General features: G+C 42.9%; 1 protein-coding gene across 1 annotated transcript; it reads left to right on the top strand.

Annotated features, from left to right (window-relative positions):
• The first annotated feature begins 2,771 nt into the window (after positions 1-2,771).
• LOC102947330 (dual specificity protein phosphatase 13) lies at positions 2,772-6,243 on the top strand. Its single transcript, XM_007067523.3, has 3 exons — positions 2,772-3,156; positions 3,493-3,710; positions 5,953-6,243. The coding sequence occupies exons 1-3, from the start codon at positions 2,792-2,794 to the stop codon at positions 6,150-6,152; spliced, it is 783 nt and encodes a 260-aa protein (XP_007067585.2). The 5' UTR covers positions 2,772-2,791; the 3' UTR covers positions 6,153-6,243.
• The last annotated feature ends 7,260 nt before the right edge of the window (positions 6,244-13,503 follow it).

Raw genomic sequence — 13,503 nt, 5'->3', positions numbered from 1 at the left:
GTTGTAGTCCTACATGAAAACTGTAAGCAACAATCTGGTGCACAAGAATACATTTGCTCCATACATTCCATTTTATTTTGGTGATCTTTCATCAAAGTACTGACCAGTTTTAGTTTTTTAAATCTCTGTAGTTAACGGAAAAGCACAACACTGCTATTGCTACCATCCAGCTACTGCCTCTTTCTGACTCCCATAAACAGAAGTTACGGGCTGGAAGAAAAGGGGCTGGATGGGTAAGAGCTAATGGGATTAGTAATGAGAATATGGTGGCTGTCTGTCATGGCAAAAAATGGTAGGTCATTTTTCACAGCAGATGTACTGGACTGAAATCTTTGGAAAATAGTGTAAATGGGGGAAAAAAGCAAGTTGAATATTTGGTGATAAGTGGCTATTCTGAGGATTCAGGAGTTTCAGTGTCACCCCCTGTTTTATCACAATATTTGGTTTAGATTACTGCCCATAGTATCACCTACACTGTAATCACAAGAGAACAATTCATTGAATTAAATGGATGTGATTTATTAGGTGTTCCCAAATGAGTCATTCCTCTGTTCCAACTGAAAATGAAGCTGTTTTCAGATTTTAAAAAAAGGCTGCCCTTAAACTTTTGCCTACTCTACTATTAGTGTAAGTTTCCACTGTTCTAGCTCTATTTGTTTCATCACATTGGGACAGGTTTAGAGTTGCCATCCATCTCAAATTTTAAGGGACTGTCCCAAATTCCTGAGCAATGTCGCTTATTCAGAACTGATGTAGGATCCCAAAATGTTCCGAATTCATGGGAAACTACTCTCTCTCTTTATTGGGGCACCATTTCAGAATGGTAGTATTTTACACCTACTCCGCCAAGATTTAAAAGGAGTATACGGGGAGAAAGGCAGCTTACAATCAAGCCCATGATTCCTGCTCCAAGAGCTTAAAGTCTGAAAATAGTCCCGAACAAACTTTTAAAACAAACTCAGTTTAATACTTCGTACCATTATTTCAACATGTTCTTACTTCTTGAGAGTTGGCAGCACTAGCTGGATTATGTCTCCTAGGAGCAGTATTTGAAGGAACTCCTTTAGACTGTAAATGCTCCTACCCCTTTAAGAGAGTTCCAAGGAAAGCTGTTGGCAGGGGAAGCTCCACCAAAGCCATGTTTACAGACAATGGTAGGGGGAGAGGAGATAGTGTGGAGCTGCAAAGTTTCTGTGCAGACGGCCCTGCTCTAGAGTGGATCCCATGGGTCTGTGGGGTCTGGAGATCAAACCTCACCATCATTTAGCTTAGGTTCACAGTTTTCCACCCACAGGTTTTTCCACTGGAAGGAGCAGTGTGGCCTTCGGTTCTTACTCAAGCAAAGTTGTCATGGAAATCAATGAAAGTTCTGTAGCTGAATAAGGAGTTCAGGCTTTGTGCCATTATGTTTAGACAAAATTCTGTTCGAGAGACACATTGACTTTTGCAAGGCCACATGCCCCTGATTCAGAGGAGATTGTAAGATTACATTCTAGCCCAGTGGGAGTTATCTCCATACATCCTGATGAGAATATAACCCAGGACTGGTAAATTTCACCTATGCAACTTTGTATCCCAGTTTATCCCTGGTCCTCTCTTCAACAAAAATGCTGGTCATATAATCCTATGGCAGATATGATTTACTGATAAACTATACTTATAACTAAAAGAATATGAAACATGACACATTTAAACTCAGATTTTTTCCCCAAAGATGGAAAGTCAATAGTTCATTCAGTGAGCCACTCCAAAGCACGAGAGCATGGGTAATATCTAGTGACATCATAATCCACACAACAGTCATCCTTATGCTTACCATGTCATTGGAACCTCTTGAGCTGTGTGTATGGCTTTTTAGCAGTTACGCTTGAAATAGCCTCTGCGTATCTTGGGGAAAATTATTAATGTGACTGTCTGGAAGGTTTGTTCTTCACCAGGCTTTTTAACCACTTAATATAGGGCTACATGTCTTTAATGGCAGCTGCTATGTTTGCGATTTCATAGTGCATAATGGCAGGTCTGTCTTGGGAGATGGGAATATTGCAAGCAGGGAGCTAGCGTGTGCACACAAGTTTAAAGTCCCCGGCTCAAGACTATGACATCGCTACCTCTGTGGAAGGGGCAGGACAATTTTGGTTGTATCTGGGATGCATTTTTTAGTTGAAAAAATTAAACAAGATGAGCACCGTTCAAGGTTGGTCTTTTTAATGTTAATATTTAAGTGGCTAATTCTTGGGTGTTCGAGTGCCTGGGTCCTGGTAAACTTACTAGGATTGGGGGGATTGGGGGAGGAGAGCGTTTGTGGCTGCTGAGAGCATAGCAGGTTAAGAATCATGCTAGCAGTGATCTTCCAGACTCACCTGACCTCGACCTCTGACCTGCCATCCCAATACAACCCATTTACCCCCGCTGTCAATGCCTGACAAGTAAGTCTTTTAGGCTGACAACCAGCAGGGGAAGGTGGGTTGTATCAGAAGTTGAACTCTGGTATGGGAAAAAATGTCAGTGTATCCAGAGAGGGGCTGTACAAGAAGCTAGGGATGGTGGGGAGAATGAGACCAGCAGCCCACTGGGAGGAAGGGGTTTCTGGCACCTGACAGGGGCCTCATTCTGTTGTGAGAGAGGAGAACAAGACAGCCCGGAGGGAAGTGGTGCTCCAGATGGGGAAATCAGACAAATCACCAAAGACAAATATACTCTTCTTTGGCTCACTGTGGCTTAAAATATGTTCCCTACTTTAAATGATAATTGCACTGATTAGCCTTTGCTTTTTTGTGCTGTTGATCATTTAATGGCTGTCTCAGACGATAGGGCTACTGCGTTTCTTTTACAGTATGTTAAACGGGATATTACCATGCTGCTGATCAGCACCTGTTGCCACGAGTCTCCACGAATGAAAAATGACAGCTGGGAATGTTGGCAAAATTCAAGTAAACAAGGCAGCATTGATTCAATTTCTCAGATTTCCGAGAGCAAAGTTTCTGTCTTAATGACAATGGCTGAAGGGGATGTGTTGCTCGCAAAGGACCCTGTAGGTTCTGAGACATGTACAGCTGAAGTCCCTACAATTAAAGACATAGAGCAGCTTTTGAATACTGGGCAATCTTCTTGTAACCACACTGATGAAGTATGGCCTAACCTCTTCTTAGGAGACCTGTAAGTATAACTTTATGGACTGGTTTGGTAGAATTTAAGAGCACTACAGTACTTTTTGCCTCTTTCAGACTGCTACAATTCTGGTGCTCCTGTTTATTGTGAGCATGGCTTATGAATATTGCACTGAGGCAGTTCTTGGTTTTGTTATTTCATGAAGGTTTGAACAGTGCAGTCCTTGAAATCTATTCTGGATAAAATTATGATTGGGTAGTTATTTGCTGTGTAGTCAGGAGAAACAATGCCTTAATTTCTGCCCTAGAAAATGCAACCACAAAAGATTTCCGGCTTTGTAAATATCTCTGCAAATTTACATGTTTATGTTTGTCTTTTCCTTAGAGTTACAGCTCACAACAGATTTGGTTTATGGAAGATGGGCATTACCCATGTTTTAAATGCTGCCCATGGCACAATGTTATGTCAAGGAGGCCAAGACTTTTATGGCACTACCATTGATTACTATGGCGTACCAGCCTATGACCTTCCAGACTTCGACATAAGCCAATACTTTTTCTCTGCAGCAGAGTTTATACATAAAGCCTTGAACACATCAGGAGGTATGAAATCATTGCCATTCAGTTTGCTTTTAGATTACATGCTATTCTGCCTGGTTGGTCCCACAAGTTTGGTCAATTCAACCACATCTGGAGGGTGATACCCACTAACTCATGGTCACCTGCTCACTCTCTGGAGCACTCACTACCCACTCTTTGGAGCGTGAGCGCAACCGGTGCTTAGCACTTCTTCCTTCCAAGCCCCAGTATCTCAAAAGAATCAAGGGAGGATGCAGAGAAGTGGAGGGGAGAAAAAAAGACCAAACTCACAATAGAAAGAGCGAGGAGAGATTGGGGTAGAAAAGAAAGGAGAGAAAAATCAAGGTGAAAATAGCTGGGAAGAAAAGCTGAATCTAGAAGAGGAAAAATGAATATTTAAAATGTATATGAATTACTGACACCATGAATCCTGATGAGAGCAAAGAAGCAATGCTACAGGATATAAAAAGAACATATGAGGGTAGGACAAGAAAGAGGAAAAGAGGGGGAAAGTATAAGGATGCATAGCTAAACGACATTTACAAAGGTAGCCCTGTTTTCTATTATTCTGTAATGTGATTTCATAGAATCCTAGGACAGGAAGGACCTTGAGAGGTCATCTAGTTCAGTTCCCTGCACTCATGGCAGGACTAAATATTGTCTGGACCATCCCTGATGGGTGTTTTGGCCTGATGTATTCATTTTCTGTATGAAAAGCTCATAGACATGGTCCAAGAGGGATAAGAACAGCCATAGTGGGTCAGACCAATGGTCCATCTATCCCAGTATCCTGGCTTCAGACAGTGGCAAATGCCAGGTGCTTCAGAGGGAATGAACAGAACAGGCAATCATAGAGCGATCTATTCCCTGTTGTCCACTCCCAGCTTGTGGCAGTCAGAGGCTAGGGACACCCAGACCATGGGGTTGCATCCCTGACTATCTTGGCTAATAGCCATTGATGGATTTATCCTCTATGAACTTATCTAGTTCTTTTTTTAATCTGGTTATAGTTTTGGCCTTCACCACATCCCCTGACAATAAGTTCCACAGGTTGATTGTGCATTGTGTGCCGCCCCTGTGTTTTGCTTATTTATTTTTACTAGTCATGCTTGCATTCAGCCTTAGCTGGTCTGTTGTCTCAGTGTGCTGTTATATATTGTAAAAATGCATTTTTAAATCAACACAAATGTGTAAAAAGACAGACAGCCTTATCCGATAGCCCTTACTCCTGTGAGAACTCTCATTCATTGCTAAGAAATTCTCCAGCACGACTAAGGGCTGCAGGATTGGGCCATGAAGGATAACACTCCACACTACAGAAACCTTCAATGCATTGTACAAAATCTAGTGAATAACCTCTTTGTACAGTGCCTAGAATAAATGGGCTGGGTCCCTAGGCACTACCGCAACAGAATAACAATTAACAACGGCCCACAAAGGGCAGATCCTCAGCTGGTGGCAATAAACCTCTTATTTATCTTATTATTAATTTGTGTTTTCTCCATCCATCCAGGCCCAATCCTACTACCCTTATTTATAGGGGTAGCCACCATTGATTTCAAGTAAGCATGGCCTACATTCTTTGTTCCTAGATGTATATATTTACATTTAGCCATAATAAAATGCATGCTGTTTGCTTAAGCCCCAATTTACCAAGCGATCAAAATCGCTCTAAATCAGTGACCTGTCCTCTTCATTATTTACCACTCCAATTTTTGTGTAATCTGCAAACTTTATCAGTGATGATTTTATGTTTTCTTCCAGGTCATGGATAAAAAATGTTAAATAGCAATATGGCAAACAACAGATGCCTGTGGGACCCCACTGAAAACACACCCACACAGTGACAATTCCCCACTTACAATTACATTTTGAGAGCTAGCAGAAGCCAGTTTTAATCCATTTAATGGGTGCCAGGTTAATTTTATATCATTCTTGGGTTTTTTTAAATCAAAATGCCATGTGATACCAAGTCAAACACCTTGCAGAAATCTAAGTATATTACATCAACACTATTACCTTTATCAACCAAACTTGTAATCTTATCAAAAAGAGATATCAAGTATGAATAAGTATTAATCTGGAGTCCTGCTCACAAAAGTATTAGCAGTTGATATGATGTATATACCAGGGTTAAAAATCAAACTTGTTAACCTAACTACTCTGTTCAGAGTCTCGGGGATTTTTTCTCCCCTTTAATTTAAACTTAATCTGACATATTGCTGATCTTCCATGGCCATAACTTGCTTTCATTTTCTCTTACCAGCTAAAATTTTGGTGCACTGTGCGGTTGGAATAAGCAGGTCAGCTTCTTTGGTGTTGGCATACCTCATGATAAATCATCACCTCCCGTTAGTCAAAGCCATCAAAGCAGTGAAGGAACATCGATGGATTTCACCCAATCGAGGGTTTCTGAAACAGCTGCGAAATTTGGACATTCAGCTACGACAAACAAGAGGCTGTTGATCAGTGAATAGATCCAAAATATCTTTAAGTCACTTTTTAAATGTCTAGGAATGTTCTCATGAAGATTTGGTCTTCAGAATCATTGCACTTATTAAATGTATCTACTAGCAATACACACTGACAACAAATAAAAATACATACCAGAAACCAAACTAATAGTAATAAATAATAATTTAAGTGATTTTTTGGGGATACCTCAGGCCCTCTAAGACGAGCACAGCCTTATCTTATGCCTCATCTACACTAGGAGCACAACTGAGTCATCATATATCTGTCCCCAGTGTGGTTACAATATGGTTCCATTGTGTAGTCTAGATGGGCTGGGCTGTCCTTGAGCTGTGCTAATGCCTTGGACATGCCCAAGGATTTTATTTCCTTGTGCAATATAGTTGTGGTCCCATCTACATTAAAAACTGGGAGTGTGTTGTAACCTGGTCCCTTGACTTGGCTACAACTGCAGTGTATATGGGCCCATGGCTACAGTTGTCTCATTGTGCTTCCCAGTTTCAGTGACGATGGAAGCTTCTCAGAAGTCCACCCAATACATGCATGTAAATTTCAGTAACATTCAGCATTCACTATTGCTCTTGCAAGATACTTGATTGCCTCAAGTGAACTATCAGCAGAACAAACAGCATCAGTGAGAGCTTTCCCCACACTGTCTCACCAACTTCCTGAAATTGTCCTAAGACTACCATCTCATGCAGGCAACTAAATAGCTGTCCGAGTGATGACTTGGGCATAGCCAGCTTGGTGGCTCTTCCAGCAAACCCTTGTGTATACAGTTTGAGGAGAATAGCATGCAGGAAATTACATCTTTCAAGAGGTGTTATATCTTCAGAATGCTTTGCAAGCATTAACTCATTAATCCTCACGCCCATTTTAAAGATGGGAAAACTGAGGTAGTGAGTGTGATGGGGTGCTCACTCTGAAAGGGTTAGGGTTAATGGAGGTAGTGAGTGTGATGGGGTGTTCACTCTGAAGGGGCTAATGGGGGCTAATGGAGACCAGAAGGGCCAATTAACCTATTAGGCTGAAGGCTGAGAAGAAAGTCCTAATTAGGGGAAGCTCCCCTGTGTGGGAAAAGGCGAGGCTTCCATAAAGCCAGGGAGCTGATAGCAGGAAGGAGGTTGCAGTGAGGTAGTCTACAGTCATTCCCTGAGAGAAGAGAGGTGTGTTTGGGAGCTATAGAGACAAGTACCCCACGGTTACTCCCTGGGAGGAGAGAGTAGAAAGGCCAGCAAACCCCAGAGAGAGAGGAGTGCTTGGGTAGGAAGTAGCCCAGGGAGTAAGCAGCAAGGTTGAGGACTGTATAGACCTTGGCAGCATGTTGTAGGGTCCCTGGGCTGGAACCCAGACTAGAGGGCAGGCCCAAGCTCCCCAATCCGCCACTGGGGAAGTGGCACTGGTGGGGCAGTGAACTGGAAGACTGCCTGGGTCACTGTGGGAGTGACTGACTTTGAAGGACTACACCCTGAAAAGGGGGCGCATTGAATGACCTGGCCAGAAGGCCAAGTCATGAAGAGGACAGTGTGGTTCCTGGAGCAAGAGAGGTGCTGCGGACCAGAGAGAGAGACAGAGTGATGATATGCAACCATAGGAAGGGGCATAGACCTTGCGAGCTAATCGACAGGGTGGCCAGGCAGAGGCGCCAGCGTAGCAATGAGTGGAGCATCCCATAAGTTTAAGCTACTAGCCCAATTTAACCAGAACTCAGAAGTTTCCAACTCCCCCTCCTGTGTTAATACCATTAATCCACACAGCTCTAGAAGCACTGATGATGAGTATACTTGATGTTAGCATTTCCCTTTTCCCTTCCTCCCCACCCCTTTCCAGGCCCTTCTTAGCTGCTGCTTCCCTCCACCAACAAAAACAGACCACAGCCCAGTCAGGCATGCACTAGAACCTCTCCCCCCTTGCTAGAACACATTCCCCACAATTTGACACCTAATTTCACTTCGGTTCTTTCCTGATCTCCAGCTTGAGCCCCGAGCACAGGCCACCTCCCTCTCTCTGGTTCTTTAACCAAGGGTCAGGACTGGAACTGGTAGCAGGGAAGGGGTGTAAGGTTAAGACTCTTTGCTAAAACGAATTCTTGTCTTGCTTCCCAGCTGCTTGAGACCATTCCTGGGCGTGCTCCCAAGCGTCCATGGCACCTTAACCCTAGCGCCTTGTCTATGTGCGAAGCTTCAGTGATTCAACTTTAAATCAGTTTAAAAACCAATTTCGTTAAACTGGAAGAAAGAGACTCAGTTTGATTTAAACCTGGTTACAACAATGTAGCCTAATAAGGAATTAAGTTCATTTAAATCATTGGTTAAGATAAACTGATACAAACCAGGTTTAAATCAAAGTAAATGTGTTCATATTACATTCGATACAATTGGTTTAAAAAAAATCACACTTTTAGCTACAAACTATACCACTTTTAATATAAAGGTATTCAAATTTGGCATTACTGATCTATCTGGAAATTAGCCAGTTACCTTCTGGTGAACTGTGAAACAAAGCTAAATCTGCTTTTGTCCTTTGTTACTTCAGAGTGATTTATTGACTAAATGACCTTATAATAACTTTCCCCCGCCAGATTAAGTAAACACGTTTCTCCTTGTTTTTTTCCATTTGAAATATCAGGACTGATCAGCTCCCTGTTTTTGCTGCAGGCGATTTGCAAAGTCTTTGGTGCATTCTGCTATTCACACCTCCATATTCTGAACTGTGGGGTAGTGTAGACAGAGCCGGCTTGGATCCTGATTCAACCCAGCACTACGCATATGCTTAAACCCAGGCCTTGTTTCAACATGAGCTCAATTGCTTTGCTGAATCGGGGTGTGAGCACAGATCACAGCTTTGTAACATGACTATTCAGGTTCTCCAAAATCTGGCCAAAGAGCTCCATGGAATACAAGGGGGGACATTCTAAAGTTAAAAAAAAAAATAGAAGTGGAAAATGTTTTGAAAAGCAGCAACTGCCTTAAGCCAACTTTTATACATCACAAAGGAGCGGGGGGAAATTTGTTTGCTTTGAAGTTCTCCATTTGGGTTAATGGGGATTTGTATGAGTCAGTGTTTCATCATAATTTATCACTCATTCACATTACAATAGAATTCAGGCTTTAAGAATCTGGAAGAGAAGGCATCAAAAATATAAAATATATGTGAAGGGAATAGTGTATCTTAATGGCTTTCGGCTGGACAAAATTACTCACATGAGTGAGATTAATGGAATTCCCTGTCAGGATAATGCTTTGCATGCTCCCTAACATCTGTCCCATGAAGTCACAGCTGCAGAAGCTGTTCCTGTTATAAATTAATATTTACTGTCCTGGCGAGTACTGTTTCCTGAGTAGTGTAGATGAGAGAAGTACAAAGTGAAGTTGAGCTGGACTGGCATCCATACCAGAAATAACACAATGATGTTCTCCTGCCAGAAGAGCTGGTCAGTTAGAAATCATTATTTTTATGTGCAGAGTCAGCATTTTCTGCATTTACTATTTGCTCATAAAGGGCCCCATACTTACTGACACTGAGTATTACCTTACCCCAGGAGTAGCTTTATTTATTGTAATGGCACTTCTTGTGGAATAAGGCACCACTCTACATGAGTAAGGGTGATAGAATCAGACCCATATTATTTTAGAGAGAGAAAACACCTTGCTGCAACCTACCGGAAGAGAACAAACTTCCTCACTACCAGTCATGAATACTCAAGGGCCAGGAGGTGATACTACATTACTAGTTTACACTCACCATTTTCCTCTAATAACTGGAAGACCTGTAATTGCAAGTGACTGAATTTTCCAAATTAGCAGGCAAATGAACAAGACCATATATACCAAGTATACTGCACCACAGCTTGTACTTTGTTCATACTGGGTACCGTTTTTTAAAGAATGTATACCTTCAAATCAGCGGCACTGCTATGGGTATGCGCATGGCCCCACACTATGCCAACATTTTTATGGCTGACTTAGAACGCTTCCTCAGCTCTTGTCCCCTAAGGCCCCTACTCTACTTGTGCTATATTGATGACATCTTCATCATCTGGACCCATGGAAAAGAAGCCCTTGAGGAATTCCACCATGATTTCAACAATTTCCATCCCACCATCAACCTCAGCCTGGACCAGTCCACACAAGAGATCCACTTCCTGGACACTACGGTGCTAATAAGCGATGGTCACATAAACACCACCCTATACCGGAAACCTACTGACCGCTATACTTACGTACATGCCTCCAGCTTTCACCCAGACCACACCACACAATCCATTGTCTACAGGCAAGCTCTACGATCCAACCGCATTTGCTCCAGCCCCTCAGACAGAGACAAACACCTACAAGATCTCTATCAAGCATTCTTACAACTACAATACCCACCTGCTGAAGTGAAGAAACAGATTGACAGAGCCAGAAGAGTACCCAGAAGTTACCTACTACAGGCCCAACAAAGAAAATAACAGAACGCCACTAGCCATCACCTTCAGCCCCCAACTAAACCTCTCCAATGTATCATCAAGGATCTACAACCTATCCCGAAGGATGACCCATCCCTCTCACAGATCTTGGGAGACAGGCCAGTCCTTGCTTACAGACAGCCCCCCAACCTGAAGCAAATACTCACCAGCCACCACACACCACACAACAGAACCACTAACCCAGGAACCTATCCTTGCAACAAAGCCCGTTGCCAACTGTGTCCACATATCTATTCGGGGACACCATCATAGGGCCTAATCACATCAGCCACACTATCAGAGGCTCGTTCACTTGCGCATCTACCAATGTGATATATGCCATCATGTGCCAGCAATGCCCCTCTCCCATGTACATTGGCCAAACTGGAAGTCTCTACGTAAAAGAATAAATGGACACAAATCAGACATCAAGAATTATAACATTCAAAAACCAGTCGGAGAACGCTTCAACCTCCCTGGTCACTCAGTTTCAGACCTAAAAGTCGCAATTCTCCAACAAAAAAACTTCAAAAACAGACTCCAACGAGAGACTGCTGAATTGGAATTAATTTGCAAACTGGACACCATTAACTTAGGCTTGAATAAAGACTGGGAGTGGATGGGTCATTACATAAAGTAAAACTATTTCCCCTTGTTTATTTCCCCTCCTCCTGTTCTTGTCAACTGCTGGAAATGGCCCACCTTGATTATCACTACAAAAGGTTCCCCCCCGCCCCGCTCTCCTGCTGATAATAGCTCACCTTTCCTGATCACTCTTGTTACAGTCTGTATGGTAACAATCCTTGTTTCATGTTCTCTGTGTATATAAAATCTCCCCACTATATTTTCCACTGCATGCATCCGATGAAGTGAGCTGTAGCTCACGAAAGCTTATGCTCTAATAAATTTGTTAGTCTCTAAGGTGCCGCAAGTACTCCTTTTCTTTTTACGGATTCAGACTAACACGGCTGCTACTCTGAAACCTAAATGATTGGGGAGCTCTTAAGTCAGTTAGGAACATTTTGAAAAGTTCCTAGGTACCTACTGGGGTTTTCAAAAGCACTTAACTCCCATTGATTTCAATGGGAGTTAGGTGTCCAGGTGCTTTTGAAAATCTTGGTAGGTGCCTATTTGCATCTTTCGGTACCTAAATATCTCTAAAAACCTGACCCTTAGGCACTTCTGATATTTTATACACAAAGCCCAATCCTATGAGGTGCTGACAACCTCCTCTCCACTAATGTTAATGGGCACACCGCACTCCCTGCCCCAGCACTTAGAGTCACAGAGTTTAAGACCAGAAGGGCCCACCAGATCATCTAGCCTGAGCTCATGTATATCACAGGCTACCCGCACACTAAATCCAATAACCAAAATGATATCAAAGTGTTACAGCCCACTGGAGATTAAACTATTACATGCACAGACAAAGAATAGGAGGGACCAATCTGAGCCGGGGGGAAATTCCTTCCCAACCCCACATATGATGATCAGTTAGACCCTGAGCATATGAGCAAGAAATAGCCAGTTAAGCACCCAAGAGAAATAATGCTTGGTGCCATCTCCGAGCTCTGACCCTCCCAGTCCAGTGTCCCATCTCCAGCCATGGCCATCTCTGCTGCTTCAGAGGAAAAAGATCAAAAAACAAAAATCCAACATGGGGAATCAGGAGTGTATGGAAAATCCCTTCCTGACTCCCGCAGGTGACCAGGTGATACCCTGAAGCATGAGCTTTAAGACCTAAACCATAAGGGACCTCCAGGACTGCTGAGTGCTGCTGCCACCATCAAAAGCAATCCTGTCATACAAACCCACTCATGTTCTCTGCCCAGCCCTGCCCCAATCTGTTCTTTCTTTCCTTATTTCCTTTCTTTTATTTAAGTACCCACTTCTTACTGCCCCAGGGTGTGCTTGGAGAGAAGAATCCAAAGCATACATTTATCAGCTAAGCCCCTCCCACAAGTAAGGCTACGCTAGAGGGAACAGTCAGATCCTGTATAAAGAGTATATACAGGGAAATTCTCATCATCCCTCACAAAACTCTAATAAACAGTCCCCGTATGGTTGCCCTGTTGATGGGGACCCTGGCTATATAGGATCCCACAATGAAGGAGGTTAGGTTGGCTCCTGCATTAGACAAGAGCTGGTGAGATGCAGGCTGCTTTCCTTGTGCTGGCCAAAACATTTTTCCCATTGTATACAGTGGTTAAGTTCAGGACTGGCTAGAGACCCATGGTCTTTAGGGACTTTGGAAGTTCCTGGAAGGAGGCATGGCTGATCTCAGTTATCATGATAGGAGCAAGCTGTGCTTTGTTAAACTTTACCAGCCATGAGAGACGGGGTCAGAAACACAGGTAATGGGCTGGAAGTTCCTCTGAGTTTCCTGGGTTTCCATTTGGGTAATGAGATGGGGTGGGTCTCATTCCTGGTTTTGGTTACTTCAGTTTCAGCAAAGCTCATTGTAATCATTAATTATTATTTTGTTGTTAGTGATATAGAAACTTGTAAGCATAGTGGTGACTAGTCCTTCTTAATTGTATTTAGCCTAGATAGAGTCATGTCAATCTGCAGTGGAAGCTTATTGAAGTTTGTTTATTTTGGACCGTTCTCTAAAACGAACGGTCTCCCTGTTTTTAGTTGACTACCACTAATCCTAGAACAGTGCTGGAGTAGAATGACAGTTCTTTTGCAGAGAGCTCAGGCTGCTCCTCTGAGCTGCAGTAACATCGTTCACTTCGGGCATGCAGTGCGATATTGTGATTAACCCTTGTTTATTGCACAATTCTGTGCTGTCAGTTAAAGTTTCCATTTCAGCCATGACATGGTGCCAAGTGAATCAGAGGGGCTGGCATAAGGCATGCCATATTTAAAGAGATCCAGCTGCTTGGAAACCTC

This window comes from Chelonia mydas, chromosome 7, assembly GCF_015237465.2.
Source record: "Chelonia mydas isolate rCheMyd1 chromosome 7, rCheMyd1.pri.v2, whole genome shotgun sequence".
Taxonomy (NCBI): domain Eukaryota; kingdom Metazoa; phylum Chordata; order Testudines; family Cheloniidae; genus Chelonia; species Chelonia mydas.
This window is presented reverse-complemented; position numbering and strand designations above follow the sequence as displayed.

Coding starts and splice junctions, on each gene's coding strand:
- LOC102947330 (XM_007067523.3), top strand. CDS start 2,792: ATGGCTGTCTCAGACGATAGGGCTACTGCGTTTCTTTTACAGTATGTT. Junction 3,157..3,492: donor AACCTCTTCTTAGGAGACCT/GTAAGTATAACT, acceptor TCTTTTCCTTAG/AGTTACAGCTCACAACAGAT. Junction 3,711..5,952: donor AGCCTTGAACACATCAGGAG/GTATGAAATCAT, acceptor TTCTCTTACCAG/CTAAAATTTTGGTGCACTGT.